Consider the following 22,703-nt stretch of genomic DNA (forward strand, 5'->3'; position numbering starts at 1 on the left):
GGGTCTCTGTTGCAGATTTCCAATTTTATACCTGGAGCCTCTGTTATGAATTCTATTCCCATTCTTGTTGCAATTCTATTAGGGAGCCAAAAGTGCACTACAAGGTGTTCCAGTTTGTCTCTGGTTTCTAAAATAGTTTTAATCTGTTAACACATGTTTTTACATATCTTGTGTATTAGTTTTGAAACCCCGGTGGGCAGAAAAGCAATTTATAAACAAATGTCTAATAAATAATGGTACTAGGGGGAGAGAGGCAGGCCAGCAACAACAGGCCTCGCCTGGGAATACAAAGAACCCTCCTTCCGACCACCATCTTGAGGGGGAGAGAGGCAGGCCAGCAACAACAGGCCTCGCCTGGGAAGACAAAGAGCCCTCCTTCCGACCAGCATCTTGAGGGGGAGAGAGGCAGGCCAGCAACAACAGGCCTCGCCTGAAAAGACTAAGAGCCCTCCTTCCGACCACCATCTTGAGGGGGAGAGAGGCAGGCCAGCAACAACAGGCCTCGCCTGAAAGACAAAGAGCCCTCCTTCCGACCAGCATTTTGAGGGGTAGAGAGGCAGGCCAGCAACAACAGGGCCTCGCCTGAAAAGACTAGAGCCTCCTTCCACCACCATCTTGAGGGGGAGAGAGGCAGGCCAGCAACAACAGGCCTCGCCTGAAAGACTAAGAGTCCCTCCTTCCGACCACCATCTTGAGGGGGAGAGAGGCAGGCCAGACAACAACAGGCCTCGCCTGAAAAAAAAAGAGCCTCCTTCCGACCCGCCATCTTGAGGGGGGAGAGAGGCAGGTCCAGCAACAACAACCTTGCCTGAAAGAAAGAGCCTCCTTGACCACCACCATCTTGAGGGGGAAGAGGCAGGCCAGCAAACCAGGCCACGCCTGAAAGACTAAGACCCTCCTTCCGACACCATCTTGAGGGGAGAGAGGCAGGCCAGCAACAACGGCCTTGCCTGAAAGACTAAGAGCCCTCTCCGACCCACCATCTTGAGGGGGAGAGAGGCAGGCCAGCAACAAAGGCCTGCGCCTGAAAAGACTAGAGCCCTCTTCCGACCACCATCTTGAGGGGGAGAGAGCAGGCAGCAACAACAGCCTCGCCTGAAAAAAAAAAGAGCCCTCCTTCCGACCCCATCTTGAGGGGGAGAGAGGCAGGCAGCAACAACAGGCACTTGCCTGAAAGAAAAAGAGCCCTCCTTCTGACCACCATCTTTCTCTTGAGGGGAGAGAGCCAGGCCAGCAAACAACAGGCCACGCCTGGAAAGACTAAGAGCCCTCTTCCGACCACCATCTTGAGGGGGAGAGAGCAGGCCAGCAACAACAGGCCTTGCCTGAAAGACTCAAGAGCCTCTTTCCGATCTTGAGGGGGGGAGAGGCAGGTCAGCAACAACAGACCTTGCCTGAAAGAAAAAGAGCCCTCCTTCTGACCACCATCTTGAGGGGGAGAGAGGCAGGCCAGCAACAACAGGCCACGCCTGGAAAGACTAAGAGCCCTCCTTCCGACCACCATCTTGAGGGGGAGAGAGGCAGGCCAGCAACAACAGGCCTTGCCTGGAAAGACTAAGAGCCCTCTTTCCGACCACCATCTTGAGGGGGAGAGAAGCAGGCCAGCAACAAGAGGCCTCGCCTGAAAAGACTAAGAGCCCTTCTTCCGACCACCATCTTGAGGGGGAGAGATGCAGGACAGCAACAACAGGCCTCGCCTGGGAATACAAAGAGCCCTCCTTCTGATCACCATCTTGAGGGGGAGAGAGGCCTATGTGAGAGAGCTCATGAGCTGGACTTTCCCCCTTCCCAGCAACATCAGGGACTGCCTGAAGGAAGAGGCCCCTCCCTCCTCAACTGTCATCTTGGCCTCAGAGGGAGTGATCAGGCAGACCCAGCTCCATCAGGGAAGGCCTGAAGGAAGAGGCCCCTCCCTCCTTAACTGTCATCTCGGCCTCAGAGGGAGTGATCAGGCCGACCCAGCAACATCGGGGACTGCCTGAAGGAACCCTCCCTCCTTACTGTCATCTCGGCCTCAGAGGGAGTGATCAGGCAGACCAGCAACATCAGGGACTGCCTGAAGGACGAGACTTCTCCCTCCCTTTACTGTCCATTGTATTTTGTATTGGCATTGCAATTTTTACGTACACCGCTAGGATCATTGCGGAATAGCAGTCTATAAATAAAATGTATCATTATTATTATTATTATTATTATTATTATTATTATTATTATTACTGTCATTCCCTTCTCCTTTTGACCATCCATTAAGAACCCAAGCCCTTCCTCCATTCCATCTGCCTTGGTCCTAGCCTCAGAGGTAGAGAAGAACTGCTGAACCTGAGCCCCTTCCCCACCACCTCTCCCTTCTCCTTTTGTGTTGTGTCTTTTTAGATTGTAAGCCTGCGGGCAGGGAACCGTCTAACTAAAAGATTGTATGTACAGCGCTGTGTAAATTTACAGCGCTTTATAAATAAAGGTTAATAATAATAATAAAATCACATTCACACAAGAAATTCATAAAGCTGATATTACAATCCTGCACAAAACAACACACACTAAAATGAAATATTGAAGCAAAGTATAAGGAAAATTTTATGTATCCTTGAAGATACAGAAGAAATTCTTATACATTATAAAGGATATATCTAAATAAAATAACTCCTTATTCAATACTGGTAATATTCAAACCATGTTGAAAAATAATGAGGCAAGGATTCAAGAAACAATGCAAATTATTGGCTGACTTTAGCTCAGAAATCCAACCTTCAGTGCAGAACAGAAAGCTTTATTCAAAAGTCAAAGTAGTTCACAGTATGGAGATGTTGTTAGCACTAAAGCATTTTCAGTTACACAGTATATCAAAAGCACAAGGCAGTTCAAACCTTTTTGCGGGTTCAAACCCCATTGTTTCTAAACTGAAATAGCCCTCTTCCCAAGACAGCCTCATTATTTTTCTTCATACCAGGCATTCCCACAAAACTGACCTTGACTGATCCGTGTCTATTATTTCCCCTTCATATCTGCTACTTAACCACTTCCTACATTGATAAACATGCTTTCCACCAGAAAGCCATCAAGGATATGACTGATCCAACCACTGAGCAATTCAACGCAAAGCAGAGGCAGCAGGAATTCTGAGGGACTCAGATCCTGACAGTAGAGTTAAACTAAACAAGAACAAATTCCTAGTGCCAATGTCCAGAATGTCATTAAGATTTTTTTCCTGTCTGGTGCATGTCCACAATTATCTTTTTGGCTTATTGTGGTCGTTAGTCCTAATACAAGTACTGTGCTAGTTTCCTACCTGAAAAGCAGGAGAGACCTGTGGCACCTTAAAGAATATCAGATACATTATAGAATAACATTTCACAGGTTAGAACCCATCAGTATCTAATAAAGCAGGCTTTGCCCTTACTTTAAGTTGTAAGTACTTTAAGTTACTTTAAATTGTATTACTATGTGGTATGCCTCAAATGGCTAGAAGATTGGCTCAAATGAGATAACAAGAATGTGTTGAACATAGAAAAAGATAACTTGAATCTTGGTATGCATGCATATATGCAGGGCCGGCCCGTCGATATAGGCGACCTAGGCGGCCGCCTGGGGTGCAAGAAGGTCAGGGCGCAATTTGCACTCCTCTTCAAGCATGCGAGCATTCGCGCTCACTCACGCTCCAGCCAAGCACCCTCTCTGCCTTTCCCTGCTAGCTGCTGCTGCACTGCTGCCCAGGGAAAGGCAGAGGGCGCTTGCCGGGAGTGTGAGCATGCGCGCAGCTCCAGCCCAAGGCTGAGGGCTCCTCCTGCTGCCCTGGTGCTTCGCTGGGGCTAGAGCTGCGTGCGTGCCCATGCTCCACACTGCGGCAGCGGCATAAGGGGGACTCCATGGCTGCTGCTGCGCCTCTGACGCGGCAGCAGCCACGGAGCAAGGAGAGAGGCCATAGGCTTCTCTCAGGGGGCAGGGTGGGGGTTGGGGGCTCTCCATGGCTGCTGCTGCACTTCTGATGTGGCAGCAGCCACGGAGCAATGAGAGAGGCCATAGGCCTCTCTCAGGGGGCGGGGGGCTCTCCATGGCTGCTGCCACGCCTTTTGGCGTGGCAGCAGCCACGGAGCAAAGAGAGGCCATGAGCCTCTCTCAGGCAGAGGGAGGTTGGGGGGTTTCTTTCACCTCCTCCTCCTCTTCTCTTTTTCTTCTCTTCTTCTTCCTTCTCTTCTTCCTCCTCCTCCTCTTCTTCCTCTTCCTTCTCTTCTTCTTCCTTCTCCCTCTTCCTCCTCTTTTTCTTCCTTCTCTTCTTCCTCCTCCTCCTCTTCTTCCTCTTCCTTCTCTTCTTCTTCTTCCTCTTATTTTTATCTCCTTTTTCCAATTCTTCCTCTTTCTCCTTTTCTTCTTTCTCCTTCTCCTTCATTTTTCTTCCCCCCCCCCCCCATCTTCCTTCTCTGCTGTTGTTGTTGCTGTCTGCCTTCAGCTCCTTTCCAACTTATGGCAACCTTGAGCAGTTTCCTTGGCAAGTTTCTTCCTGGGGGGGGGGGCAGGGGTGTCTTTACCTTCCCCTGAGAGGCTGAGAGAGTGTGACTTGCTGCCCAAAATCACCCAGTGCGCTTCCATGGCCGAGCTGGGATTTGAACCCTGGTCTCACATTTTCCTAGTCCAATACTCAGGCCACTACACAATGCTAGACCCTCCACTGCTTTTAAAGGTACAGTACTCAGTTGATATTTATTGTTGTGTACCTTCAAGTTGTTTTCCACCTTATGGAGACCCTAAAGCAAACCTATCCTGGGGTTTGCTTGGCAAAGTTTGTTCAGAGGAGGTTTGCCATGGTTTTCCGCAGAGGAGGCTGAGAGAGTGTGACTTGCTTGAGCTTGAGGTCACCCAATAGGCAAGGAAATGAACCCTGGTCTCCAGAGTCCTAGTCCGCCACACAAAGCTACCTGAGTTAAAGTGATGCAAATAATGTTGTTGAGAGATATTTAACCTTGTCTGCAGCTCCTCTGGTGCAATTGCAAACTACGAATTCCATATGGCTAGCATTAATGTGTTAAAGTCATATAAAACAATATTGATTCTCCAGTGTGAAAGCAGCCTGAATTAAAGTGATGCGGATAGTGTTGTAAGATATTTAGCCTTCCCTGTTGGAGAGAATCAGATTTTCATCGAATCCTGGTCTCCAGAGTCATACAGTAATAGAATCATAGAGTTGGAAAAGACTGCAAGGGCCATCCAGTCCAACCCCGTCCTGCCATGCAGGAACTCTCAATCAAAGCATCCCCGACAGATGGCCATCCAGCCTCTGTTTAAAGACCTTCAAGGAAGGAGACTCCACCAGTCTCCATTGAGGGAATTTGTTCCACTGTCAAACAGCCCTTACTGTCAGGAAGTTCCTTCTAGTCCAACACACAAAACACACAAAGCTATATCCCAACCTCCTATCCAGGAAGAATGTCAAAATGTTCTCCATTTTGAGCATGACTGAGAAACATGAATTTATATTGTTTTTCTATTAATGTTTTTGGCTTTTAGCTGGTTGTGTTCTCCATTTTTTGAATGTCCTACAATTTGTCCTACATTTTGTCGTACATCATGTCCTACATTTTTCCTACATTTTGAGGGGGTACTGGGGGGGCAAAATATTTCTCACCTAGGGTGGCCAAATATCTAGAGCCGGCCCTGCATATATGTGGTATATAAAACCAAAAGATAATACAGTGCGTCCTCGCCTTACACGGGGATCCGTTCTGGATTCCTCCGCGTAAGGCGAATTCCGCCTATACTCAAGCCCCATTGTTTCCAATGGGGCTTGTGCACGGCGGCCACAGAGGTGCAGTGGCGCACGGGGCGCAATGGGCGCGCGCACCCATTCAATTGAATGAGACGCGCTGCCTCTTCCGCCCCTTGCGCGCCCCGCGGCTTGAGCGCATATGCTCAAGCTGCATATGGCGCGGGTGCGCTGTAGTACCATTAATCATCATACCATAAGAAGATCGCTGCTTAAAGTGTGGTATAAAATGAGATATCAATTTTACAAGAACATCCCCCCTTGGGTATCAATACAAGAAGCTTACTATAATAGAACAAAGAATCATCATGGTTAAGATATGGAAATATAATAAATAAAACATCAGAAGGGAAATACAGTATGAAATCTATAGAAGAACTTAAAGAAACAGGAAAAATAAAGGATTGTTTTTTATACAATCAAATGATCAACCGCTTCAAGGTAGACAATAAAACTCCTGGGTTAATGACGGATAACAATAAAATAGATAAAATTATGTTGGACAAAAAAGGTAAACATATATCTAAACATTATAAACTATTAAAAGAAAGAGATCTTGAAAATGAAATTATTAAAAACAGTATGGTAAGGTGGGCACAGAATATAAACAAAACGATAACTATAGAGGAATGGGAAAAATCACGGAAAGAAACGGACAGGTTGCTCACCTGTAACTGTGTTTCTTTGAGTGGTCATCTGTGAATTCACACAAATGGGTTTATTCTGTGCCTGCGCAGCAATCCTCGGAAACTTCTAGAATCTCCAGGCAGAAAGCAATGCATCTTTCTGCAACTTTTTGGCGGTAGTCCCGTCCACCCATATATAAGACCCCTGGTGGTCTACTCCTCTTCAGTTCTGAATGAGCCGCTAACAGCGCGGCATCAAGCGTTGTCAAATAAGCAGACACTGAGGGGATGGATGGGCGGGTTTGTGTGAATTCGCAGATGACCACTCGAAGAAACATAGTTACAGGTGAGCAACCTGTCCTTCTTCTTTGTGGTCTCTGCGAATCACACAAATGGGTTTAGACTAGCGAGCTGTAGTCAGTGGAGGAGGGAGTGTCAAACATAATGAATAATGCAACAATCAATAAAGTATGTAAACCAAACACGTGTGTTATTAACAGTGCAACAGGTTTAGTGCATGGCAGAAAGCAACACTGTCCTCCCAAATGCTGCATCATGTCTGGCCCTGGCGTCTAGCCTGTAATGTCTGATGAATGCCAATGGTTGGGACCAGACAGCAGCTTTGCACACATCCTCAAGGGGGATCCCCATCAAAAAGGCTGAGGATGCGACTACCGCCCTAGTTGCATGAGCTCTAACCCGACCTGGCAAAGGCTTTCCAGCCAGTTCGTAGCAGAGGCGGATGGTGTTGGCCACCCACTTGGAGAACCTCTGCGGTGAAACCGGCAGCCCTTTTTTGGCTTCGGCGTAGGACACAAAAAGTCTCTCCGAACGCCTGGAAGCAGATGTCCTGTCCAAATACAATGCCAGTCCCCTGCGGACTTCCAGGGCATGGAGCTGATGCTCAGAGTCCGTGGTCGGATTAGGAGCCAAAGTTGGCAAAACAATGTCCTGGTTAATGTGAAAGGCAGACACCACCTTTGGCAAAAAAGTAATGTCTGTATGGAGCACAACCTTGTCCTTGTGGAAACGGATAAATGGTTGGTCCACCCTGAGAGCACAGAGTTCACCAGCCCGGCGGGCTGATGTGATAGCTACCAGGAAGGCCATTTTCCAAGTCAGAAGTCTCAGATCCGAGGTAGCTAAGGGTTCAAAGGGCTTAGACACCAGGTGTGCCAGAACAGTGTCTAGGCTCCACTGAGGAGGAGGAGCTGCAGCAGGTGGATGCAGATTGTTGAACCCCTTAAGGAACCTCTTTATGAGAGGATCCCTAAATAAGGAAGGTTTGTCCTGAAAGAGGTAGTGAGATGAGATGGCAGACAGGTAGCACTTTATAGAGCTCAAGGAGAGACCTGCCTCAGTCAGTGTCATGAGAAAGTCCAGGACCACAGGGATGGAGACACGGGATGGTGGAATGTCCTTAGCATGCAGGAAGGCAAGAAACTTGTCCCATTTGTAGGCATACGACCTCTGGGTAGATGGTCTCTGAGCTGCCTTGATTGTCTCCCACACACCGGGTGGAAGTGTCATCAGGATCGAATCCTCCATGCCACCAATGGGAGAGATTGCATCTCGGGATGGTGGACTTGACCGCTGTGGAGCAAAAGCAAGTCGGGCCGGTGTTCCAAGCGGAGATGTTCCTGGGCTCGCTGCAGGACAGGGGCGAACCAAGGCTGTCTGGGCCACCACGGAGTTATCAGGATTGCGTCCGTCCGGTCGGCCAGCATCTTTGAGAACACTCTCGTGATCAGAGGAAATGGGGGAAAGGCATACAGAAGGCCATGAGTCCACTTGAGCTGAAAGGCATCTCCTTCCGATCCTGGCTCTCTGTACCGAGAGCAAAACCTCAGGGTGTGAGCGTTTGACAGGGATGCGAATAAATCCAGAAGGGGGGTTCCCCAGCGGGTGAAGAATTGAGTCACCACATCCGGATGCAGTCTCCATTCGTGGCAACTGGAAGGTGACCTGCTGAGCTGGTCGGCGAGGTCGTTCTGATCGCCGGGCAGGTGGATGCACTGCAGAAGAATCTTGTGCTGTATGCACCATTCCCAAATGCGAATGGTGACGGCCAGGAGAGTCTGATATTTCGTTCCTCCCTGTTTGTTGAGGTAGTACATGACGGTGGTGTTGTCCGTGAGGAGAAGTACTACCTTGTTTGAGAGGACAGCTTGGAAGGCTCTGAGTGCCTTTTCTACGGCTAGCATCTCCAAGACGTTGATGTGGAAAGTAGCTTCCGTAGGTGACCATTTGTCCTTTATGGTAAGGTGCAGAGTGTGGGCGCCCCAACCTTGAAGAGAGGCATCCGTGGTCAGAGAGAGATCTGGTTGTGGAGGCAGGAAGGGCATTCCCACACAGACGTTTTCGGGCTGGAGCCACCATCGTAAGGATCTTTGTACAGTCCTCAGGATGGTGAGCAGCTTGGAAGGCATGTCTCGGGCGGGGTTGAACACGGAGAGGAACCAGGACTGAAGAGGTCTGAAGTTCAGTCTGGCCCATGGAGTGACGAAGGTGGTAGAGGCCAGATGTCCCATGGCGACTTGGACCAAACGAGCCCGCAGATGCCTCCGAGCGAGGCAGGGCCGTAGCACTGCACAAAGGATCCGGAACCTTGCGTCCGGAAGGTATGCCCTTAAGGCCACGGAGTCCAGTGAGGTTCCTATGAAGTTGATGCGTTTGGTGGGGTTCAAGTTGGACTTGTCGAAGTTCACTTGCAGACCCAAGGCATGAAGGAGCGAGAGGGAGAAGTTGAGGTCCTTGAGAAGAGTGTCTTTGGAGGACACCGAGAGGAGCCAGTCATCTAGATACGGGAAGACTGTGATCCCTCATTGGCGTAAGTAGGCCACCACGGGTGCCATGCATTTGGTGAAGACCCTTGGAGCTGTGGAAAGGCCAAAGGGAAGGACCTTGTACTGGTAAGGCTGGTCGCCGACAGCGAAAGCGAGGAACCTCCGGTGGTCCTCCAATATCGCAATGTGAAAATAAGCATCTTTCAAGTCCAGCGTCACGAACCAGGCGTTTTACTGTAAGAGTGTCAAGATAGAAGCAAGGGTTACCATTCTGAACTTCTTGCACACAATGAAAGCGTTCAAAGCTCGAAGATCCATTATGGGGCGAAGGCCCGAGTCTCTCTTCGGTACAGTAAAGTATCTGGAGAAAAAGCATCGTTGAACCCCAGAAGGGGAGACAGATTCAATCGCGCCTTTGACTAAAAGAGTGCGCACTTCGTCGAGAAGGGTGTCCGAGGGGACGGTTGAAATAAATGCTCCGGTTGGTGGGAGCTCAGAAAACTCTAGGGCATAACCCCTACGGACGATGTTAAGTGCCCAGGAGTCAGTGGTGATGGAAGCCCAGGTGTCATAAAAAGGGCTTAGTCTGTCAGAGAAGGAAATGACGAGGTGCGCAGGAACCCATCAGAACCTCTTCTTGCCCCGGCCGTCCTTCTTCCTATAACCCTGTTGATATCTGGGTTGGGGAGGCTGCCGCCTGTCTGAGGAAGGAACCGGAGAGCGGGAAGATCGACCTTGGGGCTGTCTGTTCTGGTGGTAAGGACGGTCTTGAGGCTGAAAGCGGTATTGGTTCCCAGGGTACCAGGGGCGCTGACCAGGGTATCTCTGTCGTGGGGACTTAGACGAAGAAGCGGACATACCGTGCTTCTTGGCTGCAGTCTTCATCCGGTATCTGAAGCTGAGCTTCTCGTCCGTGTCCCTGTTGAAGAGGCCCGAGTTGTCAAAGGGCATGTCTTCAATCGCCGACTTCGCCTGGGGAGTGAGGTCTGAGCGACGGAGGGCTATGGATCCGCACAGTACCTTGGATGCACAGTCCGTGGAGTGTCTGGCGGAGATGATCTGTTGGCCGGCCATGAGATGGATCTCATTCCAGAGCACGACCATCATGCGTCTCCTGTCGTCCGGCAGGTCTGCAATGGTGGGGTCCATCTTCTCCACCAAGAACTGCACATACGCTCCCATACAGGCCGCGTAATTGGCTATCTTGAGGTCCAGAGCCGCAGAGGCGTAGAACCTTTTAGTCAGGCCGTCCAGCTTCTTGCTGTCTTTGTCCACTGGCAAAGAAGATGCCCTGGGAACGAAGGTGGACTGGGCTCCTTCCACAATAGCTGAATTGAGCTTGGGGTGGTTGGAGAGCCAGGACGGTGCGGAGGGTGTCACCCGATAAATGTTCTCGATCTTGCGAGACGTCGACGGGATAGTGGCCGGAGCCTCCCACGAGCGCTTGGCTATCTTCTCCAGAGATAGAAGGTATGCCAAGGCCGGTGGAGCAGGGGCTGATCCATGGACTCTCCTCTCTACCGGGTCGAGGGCATCATCCTCAGGATGGGCGACCTCCAACTTGAGGGCATCAGCCATCCGTATCACTCAGTCGGCAAAGGCCCTAACGTCGTCTGTGGGCGATGGAACTGCTGGGCCTTTAGGAACAAAGGAAGTGTCCTTGTCCGAGAAGGGTGATGCCGAGCGAGGGGGGGATCTTGATGCGGACCTCGAGCGAGACGGGCTCCGGTGCCTGGGAGGAAAATCAGCCACTTTGAAGTTGTCAGGGCCCTGGGTGACGTCGACGGTCTGAGCGGGAAGGTGCACCCGTGTGGGACCACGAATGTTACGACGCAGATGAGACGGCGCCACCGGGAGTAGGTAATGTCCCGTGCGCTGGTTGTAAACGAGGTCTGGGAACACCTCGAACAGGTCTTGATCTTGTTCGACCGCGTCAGGACACTCCAGATCAAGGGCCTCATCAGCCCCAGCGCCCAGGGCAGCCCGGTCCTTGCATGGAGGGGAACGTGGGCGCTCCCTGCTCCATGAGACGGAGCGTGACCTGGGTCTCTTCCTCTGGGAAGGCGAACGGGATCGTGATCTCAGCCTCTGTAGAGACAGGGGTGCATCAGAGTCTTGGAGCTCTCCCTCAGATTCGGAGTCCAGGCTGACTATCTGTAGGCTGTCCGCCGGTACAGAAAGGTGGCCCGTCAGGAGGACTCTGGGCTCCAGAGGCACCGTATGGGAGGATGTCGGTACAGACGGCGTCGGGGTCTTAATGGACCCAATGTCCGGAGACGGAGCAGGTACTGGCCTCGACTCTGGGGGAGGCACTGAGACCATGTTCGGAGGGCCTTTATGGCGACTTTTGGCAGGCGGCGAGGATGAACTGGCCCGCTTCTTATCGCGGTCGGAGTGTTTGTCTCCCTTCTTTCTTGAGGGTTTGGGGGCATCGCCCACCCCTCTGGAGGCTCCAGAACCGCCAGGTTGGCTGAGGACCTTTTCATACAGTGCAGCCTTCAGCGTCTGGTCCCTATTCTTCAGGGCCTGAGCGGACATCACCTTGCAATGGGGGCAACTGCCCGGAACATGGGCTTCCCCCAAACAGAGGACACACTTGTCGTGGCCATCGGCCTTGGGGATTTTAACCACGCACTTTGTGCACTGCTTGAAAGAGGCCATGGTAAGAGAAGTCCATTACCAGTCCGAAGTCAAGCCGTGAATCAGAGAGAGTGATCAAGCCGAAGGGAAAGTCCGAAAGAATGGTCAAAGGTGAAAGTCCGAAGGTCAAATGCCAGAGATTCTACTATCAAAAAGAGCAAGCGAAAGGCTAGCGAAGTTCCTCGAGCTGCTTAGCGTGGCGGAATGAAGGAACTGAAGAGGAGCGGACCACCAGGGGTCTTATATATGGGTGGGTGGGCGGGGCTACCGCCAAAAAGTTGCAGAAAGATACATTGCTTTCTGCCTGGAGATTCTAGAAGTTTCCAAGGATTGCTGCGCAGGCGCAGAATAAACCCATTTGTGTGATTCGCAGAGACCACGAAGAAGAAAAATAAATTTACTCTGTGCCAAAACTACAAACAAAATTACATCAAAATGCTATATAGATGGTATCTAACTCCCCAAAAGACCCACCACATATATAAAACTTGAAATGTGGAAAACCCGGGGGAAATTATTTCCATATGTGGTGGATATGTAATAAAGCAAAAGAATTTTGGCAAAAAAATCTATGGAATCACGCAAGGCATTCTTGGTATCAATATTCCCTTTGAAACAAGTTTATTTTTTTTAAATATTTCACATAATATAAAATCTGTAAAACATAAGTAGAATTATCTTATATATGGTTTCGTGTGCTGTTGAAGACTGGTTGATTAAAATATACGAAGCAAGAAATATGGACATAGTATCTGCCTTACTAAGAAGGAAAGCAAAAAATCAAATAGAAGGGGAATGGAGTTGTCTTAAAACATTTGAAGGAAAAGGTGACAATATTTAAGTTAATTAACAAAAAATCTTTGGATGATACTTGATAATTTAAATATTAACATGGGAACAGTTAAGTGTAAAATTAAATATAAGGAGTAAACAGTTATTTTCCAAGACATCGGAATACCCAGTTGTAAAGGAAGTAGAACTAGAAGGACATTGATATCGATTATCTTATGTAAATAGGTATGTGTGTTACTTGTACAGGTTGTGAATGCATAATATGATATGCCTGTTTTATGTTTTCTTATCTATTTCTTTCTTTATGTGTATATTCTATTCTAAATAAAATTTATAATAAATAAATAAAAAGAATATCAGATACATTGTAGAATAACTTTTCACAGGTTAAAACCCATCAGTATCTGATAAAGCAGGCTTTGCCCTTAAAAGGTTTGGCCTCATCAACTTATTCCTGCTTACCTAGGTGTAAGTCTAAATAAATTCATCAGAACATGTAGAAACTGACATCAGTATCCTTTAAGGTCTCTCAGGATTCTGTTGATTTCCCCAAATGGTAAAGGAGACACTTTCTACAAGAAGTAAAAGTGGAGGAGAAGACTCTGTCCTTCTCCTTCTGCTCGCTCCTTGTAAGGAATGCAGCCAAGCTAAGAGGAAACAGTGGGATGGGAGTGGGGTTGGATGCTGACAAATAGTCCTATTGGTTAAAAAAGTCATTACTTTGACCAAGCAAGCCTTGTTTCAATTTCCACCAGACAATTACTCACAGCCTTCCACTTCCAAGGAAGTAAAGCTGAATGAACCAGCTATTGCATGAGATAACATACAATTTCTATAATGCCTAAATAATGGCCCCATTAAGGTTCTTAACGTCTACTGTTTCCTGGCATTTTAGAGGTAGAGTGAACATGTAAAGTCCTTAAAACACATTAAATTGAAAAGATTCATTTATTGCTGTGTATAAGCTTAGTATTAAGATTGAATACCTTCAGTCTAGCTTCCACCGAAGCCTTCTTACGTGCTTCCCTTCGACGATATTGTTCCACTTTATCCAGCTGGTCTGGTCGCTGAAGCATCCCAGCCACCCTCTGTACAGCTGTTGCAACTGCCTCTCTACCAGTCTCTTCCATTTTAGATTAGAGTCTTAGAATGTAGATATACACATATTTAAGGAACACTGCAGGAATAGAATAATAAAATATTTAGACAACCATTTTTCTTCAGAGATTACTTATAAACTGAATAAATCCAACAGAAAATCAATTCAAGATGTGGTTTCAAAGGGTCCTAGAGCAAATCAGGCTTAAACCCTCCTTAGAGGTCAAAATTACTAAACTGAGGCTAGTATATTTTGGAAACATCATGAGAAGACATGACTCACTAGAAAAGATGGCAACACCTGGTAAAGCAGAGGGAAGTACAGTCACCATAAATTGAAGTTGACTTGAAGGCAGCTAACAACAAAAATGGTTATGAGTTAAGAATGTTGGTGGCGACTGGTGATTGACTGACCGTTTAAATCAGGGGTCGGCAACCCCCGGCCTGTGGGCTGGATGCGGCCCGCGGAGGCGGCAGGACCGGCCCCAGCCTGGTCCTGCCGCCGCTGTCTCCTCCTCCTCCACCTGGGCCGCACAACCGCGGTGCCCTCCTCCCCCTCCACCATGCAGAGGAGGAAGAGGAGGGCCATGCGGCCTGGGGCAGAGGAGGCAAAGGGGGAAGCCCCGTGCTGCCCTGCCCACCTCCTTCTCCTCTGCCTCCTCCGCCCCGCCCCCAGGCTGTGTGGTGCATGGAGGAGGGGGGAGGAGAAGAAGGGGGGGAGGAAGAGGAGAAGGAAGAGGAGGAGGGGGAGGAAAAGAAGGAAGAGGAAGAAGAGGAGATGGGGGAGGAGAAGAAGGAAGAGGAGGAAGAGAAGGAAGAGGAGAAGAAGGAAGAGGAGGAAGAGGAGAAGGAAGAGGAGGAGAAGAAGGAAGAGGAGGCAGAGGAGGAGGGGGGAGGAGAAGAAGGAAGAGGAGGAGGAGGGAGGAGAAGGAGGAAGAGGAGGAGGAGGGGGAGCAGAAGGAGGTGGTGGTGAGTGGCCAGAGGCCTCAAGGTTTTTTTAATTTTATTTTGTGAGCTTTAAGTGCTAACAAGTCTCCCTTGCTTTGACAATGATAGTGTGATGATGATGATATGAGTCAGCTTGAGAGGCATGCAGGCACTGTTTCAGAAGCCGAGAGAGTGTCACCTTCCAAAGTGTGTTTTGGGTGCTTTTAATGCTAACAAGTCTCCCTTGTTTTGACAGTGATAGTATGGTGGTGATGATGATGATGATGTGAGTCAGCTTGAGAGGCATGCAGGCACTGTTTCAGAAGCCGAGAGTGTCACCTTCCAGTGTGTGTTTTAGGTGCTTTTAATGCTAACAAGTCTCCCTTGTTTTGACAGTGATAGTGTGGTGATGATGATGATGACGATGATATGAGTCAGCTTGAGAGGCATGCAGCCACTGTTTCAGAAGCCGAGAGTGTCACCTTCCAAAGTGTGTTTTGGGTGCTTTTAATGCTAACAAGTCTCCCTTGTTTTGACAGTGATAGTGTGATGATGATGATATGAGTCAGCTTGAGAGGCATGCACACACTGTTTCTGAAGCCAAGAGAGTGTGACTTTCCAAAGTGCCTTTTCTGTGTATTTTTGGTTCTTTAATGGTGATATTGATATCAGAAAGCTTTTGAGGCAAGGCCAATGTAAATTGCTGTGATTTTTACAAACTCATGCGCAGTGAAGAAAAACCAAAGTCCCATGACCAAGTACACACTTCTGAGAAGTACACTTGGTGCAAGAACTGTGAAACCACCTTGACATGTTCAATATGCATAGCCATGTGAACCCATGTTCAGTGTGAAACCCAAAGAGTTTGGTTATGCAATAAGCCTCTGAAATATGCAAGAGGCCATCTTAAGTAAAGCCATGTTCAATGCCCAAATGTGCTGTTTGGAATGGGGGGAGGGGGGTTGGCCAGAAAGGGAAGTACATTTCTGCCATCTGTCTAGGAATAATGCCCAAGTGTCCTCCATTTTGATCATGCCTAAGAAACATGCATTTATATTAACATTTTTCAAAAAGCAACAATTTTTTGCGTGTCCTCCATTTTTAGAAAATGTGTCCTCCATTTGAAAATGCTGTCCTATATATTATTTATTCTTTGGCTTTGCCCCCCCCCCCCAGTTGTCTGGGGGACACCAACCCGGCCCCCGGCTCAAAAAGGTTGCCTACCCCTGGTTTAAATGGCATTTTTAAAAGGTTGGTGTGTATAAGTCAGTTAGAGTCAAACATGTTAGCAAAGAAATTACAGTAGTTAAACTCAGATGAGTTTGTTCGGATTTGAGTCAGAGAGGGTCTCTTTGTCAGTGTCAGAAATATGAGAGAGTTAATCAGGGTCAGTCAGGATTTAGGTGTATTAAATACAAGTAACCTTTGTCAGACTGAGTACCTGGATGATGTCTTCCTGGAACAGAATATCAAATATTCAGAAAGTCGACCTCACATATAAGTCAAGGACAGGTTTTTGGACCTCATGTATAAGTCAAAAGCAGATTTTGGATTTTGATAAATTCCTGGATAAGTCAAGGATAAAACATAGGAGCATGTAACAAAGAATGTAAAGGACCAAGCCAAGGAAAATGAGACCAAAGAACTTACACAATTCTGGCAAGCTAATTGTTTGTCCTAAAGACTGGCTGGATGAGGAGGGAACTATAATAAATCATGGCTGTGCAATGTGTGGGGGAGACATCAAGGCACAGGCAGGGCTAAGAAAATGAACACATGTTAAAAGGATGAAAAGGCAAAGCAAAAAAAAAAAAGAGACTATATTAGCAGTTTATAGCCTTTAATTTTAATGTAATGTAACTTTGCATGATTTTAACCCAGGAAAAACTGACAAACATACACAAATGTCTTATTAACATCCTTCAAAGCTTGGTTCCTCTTAGTGTTCCTTTGAGGAGAAGCATGAAAGAGTTGTCAATGCCACAATTTTTCTGCCCAGGCACTCAAAAAGGTCAGAAGTGGTGCTATGGCAGAGAGCACAGAGGGCATTGGTGCTCTTTTAGCTGCTCCAGGGACAGACTTAGCTCTCACCTTTTCCCACAGAGAAGGGGATGGTCCCTTTTTGATAAGAGGTGAAGTACGGTATTTACATTACCCCAAGGATAAATTTACCCAAGGTTTTTGGGATAATTTTTGACTATTATTATTATGCTTTATTTATATAGCGCTGTAGATTTACACAGCGCTGTACATACAAAAAATAAAATAGATAAAGTAAACATGCCCATGGTGTACAATCTAAGAAATAAAAGCACAATACATATAAATAATACATAACAATACAGGAAAGGGTTCAATAAAGTAAGGCAGGCAACAAATTAAAAATGTCAAATAACAAATAATAGTCATGCAATGCCTGGCAACACTTCTCTGAACAGGATGGTCTTCAACTCAGTTTTGAAACTGGTTAAAGAAGTGATGACCCGTGCTTATGGGGGAAGGAGGTTCCAGGAGTGAGGGGCAGCAACTGAAAAGGAACAAATCCAGGGCAGTGAAAATCCTAGGCTGAGACACCAGACATTGACTACCAGAACGGAAGGCATGGGTGGGAAGATGAGGAGAAAGAAGAGTTGATAAATAAGGAGGGGCCAGGTTTGTAGACTTATGCATGAGCATACATAGTAGGCAGAAAAATTGAAATGAACAAATATAGGATGGAGGACACCTGGCTGAACGAGACTACATGTGAAAGAGATCTAGGAATCCAAATAGACCACAAATTGAACATGAGTCAACAGTGTGATGCAGCAGCTAAAAAGGCCAATGCAATTTTAGGCTGTATCAATAAAAGTATAGTGTCTAGATCAAGGGAATAATAGTGCCACTCTATTCTGCTTTGCTCAGGCCTCACCTGGAATACTGTGTCCAGTTCTGGACACCACAATTCAAAAAAGGATGTTGACAAGTTGGAGAGTGTCCAGAGGAGGACCATCAAAATGGTGAAGGGTCTGGAAACTATGCCTTATGAGGAAAGACTTAGGGAGCTAAGTATGTTTAGCCTGGAGAAGAAATGGTTAAGAGGTGACATGATAGCCCTGTTTAAGTATTTGAAGGGGTGTCACACTGAAGATGGAGCAAGCTTGTTTTCTGCTTTTCCAGAGAACAGGACTCAGAACAATGGATGCAAGTTACAGGAAAAGAGATTCCACCTCAACATTAGGAGGAACTTCCTGACAGTAAGGGCTGTTCGACAGTGGAACAAACTCCCTCGGAGGGTGATAGAGTCTCCTTCTTTGGAGTTCTTTAAACAGAGGCTGAATGGCCATCTGTAAGGAATGCTTTGATTGTGATTTCCTGTATGGCATGGGGTTGGACTGGATGGCCTTTGTGGTCTTTTCCAACTCTATGGCGGGTTACACACTGCCAAAAAGTACGTGCTTGGCACGTACTAGAGTTAGGAAGGGGCGTCCTTCGGGAGGCCCCTAACCCTAATACATGCCGAGCACGTACAAAATGGTGGCACCCATTCTACAGGGGCACTGCCATTTTGATGTAGCAGACGCTTAGTGTCTGCACATCTCGGCGCCATTATGATGCTGCAAGTGCGCCAATGGCGCTTTGCAGCGTCATAATGGCTCTGCAAAAAGAAGCTGCATTTTGCAGCTTCTTTTTGTTGCGTGAGGGAACCGTGCAGTTTGGTCACTGCGGCTCCCTCGCGCAACAAATGAGGGCGGTGGGAGACTGCCCTTTTCGGGTGGTCTGTAAAGCGCCTATGATTCTATGACTTTCTCCCTTCCAATTTCTGCACTGCAGAAATATATTTAAACAAAAATCCTGTATATTTCATGTCAAACCATCATGGAATTATAGAGTTGGAAGTGGCCTGTTAAGTCCATTGATTCCAACTTCCTCCCCAATGAAGAAATCCAGCTACAGCATCCCTCACAGATAAGCCTCTTTTGAAGACCTCAAAAGAAAGAGACCCTACTCTAGGTAACTGGATCCATTAACAAACCATTCTTACTGTAAAGATGTTGCTTCTAATATTCAATCAAAATCTATCCTCCTGTAACTTTAAACCATTAGATCTGGCCCTACCCTCTGGGGCAACAAAGAACAAATCTGCACCATGTTTGCAATTCATTTTTCCATCTTGTGGTTATTTCTTGAATTTCAACTAGATTTTCCAAGTGGTCTAACAAAATTGGGCAGCTTACAATGTTAAAGGCTGCTAAGAGATTAAGCAGATTCCGAAAGAAAGGTGATGTAAAATGATACCAGGATTTTACTCTCTTTTTTGTCCCCATTAGCAGCCCCAGTAAAGAAAGAAATAGCCAATAAACAGTTATACATGGAGATAAGTTGGTAACAATGACTTTTGACTTTTACAGGTGTATATCATTTTGCCTTTGGTTTGAATACTTCTGTAAATGCTACATTTGAACATATAATAAGAACATATAAGTATTCAAACCCTACATTGCAAAACAGTATTTTTGAAATGTGAACTCCTACACACTGTCACTCATAGTTCTATATCCAATTGCATCTCTCACTGTCTAAATCTGAGCACAATTTGGCATGCTTAAGCCCCCCAAATTAAAACACTTAAGTTCAAATGATTGTACAAAGAATGAGGCTTTTCAGATGTCTGAAAAATGGCAGCACCAATATTCTTACACTTATAGGAAAGAACATAGAATCATATAGTTGAAAGAGATCTCAAGGGCCATCATGTCCATCCCATTTCCAAAGCACCCCCCCCCACCACACACACAAATAACCTCCAAAGAAGGAGACTCCAACACACACTGAGGGAGTGTGTTCCACTCCTGAACAGCTCTACTGTCAAGAGGTTCTTCCTAATGTTGAGGTGGAATCTCTTTTCCTATAGTTTGCATCTATTGCTCCATGTCGTAGTCTCTGAAGCAACAGAAAACAAGCTCAATATGACATCCCTTCAAATATCATGTGCTCCCTTAACCTTCTCCAGGCTAAACATACCCAGCTCCATAAGTCTCTCCTTATAGGGTATGGTTTCCAGATCTTTCACCATCTGCAAATGGACTGTTTTAAAAGAAACCTCAGTTTGGAAGGAAATTGTGAGTCTGTCTAGTTTTGAAGCTACTTATTCTTGATGCCTGTTAAACACTTTATCATCATCGCTTCACAGACCAAGGTTCTGGGCGACATTCTTTCCAGCTTGAAATACCTGGGACTGAACCTGACCCTTCAGATGGATTTGATTTGATTTATACTGTTGATATTTGGACAGAGGGTTAGAATCATAGAATCAAAGAGTTGGAAGAGGGGGTAAGTGTGAATACAGAATTCATATAGTGGCCAAAGAAATGAGAGAAACCTGTAATTCTGACCAGGGTCTGATACAGGCATTCTGATTTTATAATATTATATAATATTTTACTTATTGTTAATCATGTTACTTGCACACCCAAAGTTTATTAATTTGTCTTCTTTTTTTTCAGGTAGTTTCTCCTAGACTTTGTACATAAAGTCTAAGATTCCCTTGCTTAAAAGAGTAGCTCTCACAAATATTTTTTGTGCATGGCTATGGCTTCTTTATGTTCGACTCCAGCTGACCAAAGTTAGTTCCTGTCATTAGCCCTCCTCTCAAATGCCCTCCTTTCCCAGAGGGAGGATGCTGGCCAGGGAGAGGGGAAGCGTCAGTGAAAGTGGGGGTGTTAACAGATACTGCTTCCATCAAGCTAGATCAAAGGGGAAAGGACCTCTTCCACAGGATCTGCAAACTCAAAAGGGAAATGTTGTTTTATTGTAAAATGTGTTATACAGTTTTATCTGTGAAAAATGTGTTCTATTCTTTTAACAGCTATCCATTTTAACACTGCAATAATTTAATTCCTTTTTAAGGCACCTCTTTTCTACGTTTTTAATTGCATTCTTTTAATATTGTGAAACTGCTCTGAGTCCCAGTTCTGGGGGGAAAAGTGGGATGCAAATACCTATAATATTACCAACTCCATGGCTTCGAAAGATCGCAACAAGTATAGTGTGCATTGGGTTCCTCAATTAAAGGTATCACTGACGGAGTTTTGTTTGTATTTGTTAAATGGCCTACACAACTACCCTTGAATGTTTTAAATATAATCATCATCATCATCATCATCATCAGAAGAAAGGGTTACATTTTAGGAAGGAGAAAGGAAGCTTCAACGTGGCCCACTGACGCAGCCACTCCCTCAGGGGCCGGGCGGAAGGAGCTCCCTCACAGCCCGGCCAAGGGGCCACTGGAGGGTCCCCAGAGGCCTTGGGATCGGCCAGCGACAGGACGGCAGGAGCCGGCTTCTTGTGTCAAAATGGCGCCCGGCCAGCATCCCGCCCCTTCGCCCTCCGCTCCTCCTCTTGCTCAGGGGCCGAAAGAACCTCGGGCCCTGCCTTTCCACATTACCGCACTAGCCCTCTTATAGCTCCACTTTGACTGCTCTGGATGCCTCCTGTTGCATTCTGGGGTTTGTAGTTCAGTGAGGCCTAAGAGCTCTCTGGCTGAGAATTTTAAAGGCCCCTCCTTAAACTGCATATCCCAGCATGCAACAGGAGGCAACCAGAGCAGTTAAAGCGGAATAGCAGCGCTGTAGGAGTCTAGTGCGGAGTTCTAGTTTGAGTCACGTCCATGACACAGAAAGAGCGAGCTCAGAAAACAGAAAAACAGTTTTTGCAGAAGCCTCCATTCACCCCCAAAGAAAAGGCACTAACCCGGTTTGGCCCCGCTTTAACTCTTATCTGGCTCAAGGCTATGGAATTCTGGGAGTTGGAGTTTGTTGTCGGGCTCCGCTCTGAGTTAAAGCGGGGCCAAACCGGGTTATATCTGGCTCCAGTGCCACCCACAGCCCCTCCCATATCCCTCTGGGGCAGCCTCAGCTCCCATGTCTGCCTGCCCTCCCCTGAATGTTTGTTTGTTCTGAGGGCGCGCATTACCTACCTTTCCGCTTGAGGCCGAGTTCTCTGGCGGAGGAGGCAGCCTCCCGAGTCCCGGCTCTGGCCTTCCGCTTACCTGGGACACAGGTACTGCCTCCGGAAGGCTCTGACAGGTGCCTTTGAAACGCGCCTGCGTCGCATTGCATTAACAAAGCAAGACTCCAGCGGCGCCTGCGCTTCCTCATCCTCCTCCAGCAGGAACAGCTCAAGGGCGAACTACGCATGCGCTAAACGTGATCGTACTTGTTTGCATCTTCTGGTCGGCCATGTTCTCCGTCCAGTATTATTCAAACGGACTGAAGTCGGGTTTCCTGTCAAAAATGGGCGCTCATCCATCTTCCTCACCCCAATTCTTCTGGACGCCTCAGTGTTCCTTATCCTCTTGTGATCACCTCAGTGACAGCCTTCAGGCGCCATGGCCTTCAACGCCCCCTTCAGGCAGCCCTGTGTATTACATTCAGTTGTGAAAAAACCCCTGGGGTAGCCATGTAATTGGCCTCATACCAAACCCAATAACATCCAAACAATGATACCTTTATGAGGCCAAACAAAATGCACAATTACATGTTTCAAGCTTTCAAAGTCACACCGGCTTCTTCATCAGGCAAACAGGAGAAAGAAATTGAAGATGGTGTATTTCAGCTATGAAGAAATCTTCATGTTTTGCACCAGGAAAACTTTAGGTGATGTAGCGGTAAAGCAAGCCAATCAGTCCCAATGTTAGAAAAATTTGCTTTCCCTTTATTGGAGGCAGAAGTCTCAGGTGGCATGGTCCCAGTGCATTGGCTCTCTCTTCTCTTGTGATGGCTAAAATGAGATATCTTGAAATCCAAAAAACATCTAGGGGTATCCATGTTGGGCCATGTAGCAAATCCAATAACATCCAAACAATTTTACTGGAGCAACCAAAATGCACAATTACATGCTGCAAACTTTTGAAGTCACACTGGCTTCTTCATCAGGCAAACAGGAGAAAGAAATTGAAGATGGTGTATTTCACTTGTGAAAGACAGTTAATTTTTCCTCCAGCCCAACCACGCAGCTCTCTCTACACTAGGCCTGATTACTTCTGAACAAGTAATATGCAGTTTGTCAGCAGTGATTTAAAAAAAGCCACAGGGAAAC

The 22,703-nt window shown here is 47.0% G+C and overlaps 1 protein-coding gene across 2 annotated transcripts in view; it reads right to left on the reverse strand.

The window, feature by feature from the left end:
• Positions 1-21,958, reverse strand: part of EXOC3 (exocyst complex component 3) — a 65,536-nt gene extending 43,578 nt beyond the window's left edge. Inside the window, exons 1-3 of one of the 2 annotated variants that reach the window (XM_042474233.1) lie at positions 21,583-21,958; positions 16,066-16,189; positions 13,586-13,776 (exon numbers count right to left, since the gene is read on the reverse strand). In XM_042474233.1, the coding sequence (XP_042330167.1) occupies positions 13,586-13,729 (144 nt within the window). In that variant the 5' untranslated portion in view covers positions 13,730-13,776; positions 16,066-16,189; positions 21,583-21,958. The remainder of the gene's footprint in view (positions 1-13,585; positions 13,777-16,065; positions 16,190-21,582) is intronic. The other variant, XM_042474234.1, reaches the window with a different exon arrangement.
• Positions 21,959-22,703: the final 745 nt, after the last annotated feature.

The sequence above is a fragment of the Sceloporus undulatus genome, chromosome 6 (genome assembly GCF_019175285.1).
Source record: "Sceloporus undulatus isolate JIND9_A2432 ecotype Alabama chromosome 6, SceUnd_v1.1, whole genome shotgun sequence".
Lineage (NCBI taxonomy): Eukaryota > Metazoa > Chordata > Lepidosauria > Squamata > Phrynosomatidae > Sceloporus > Sceloporus undulatus.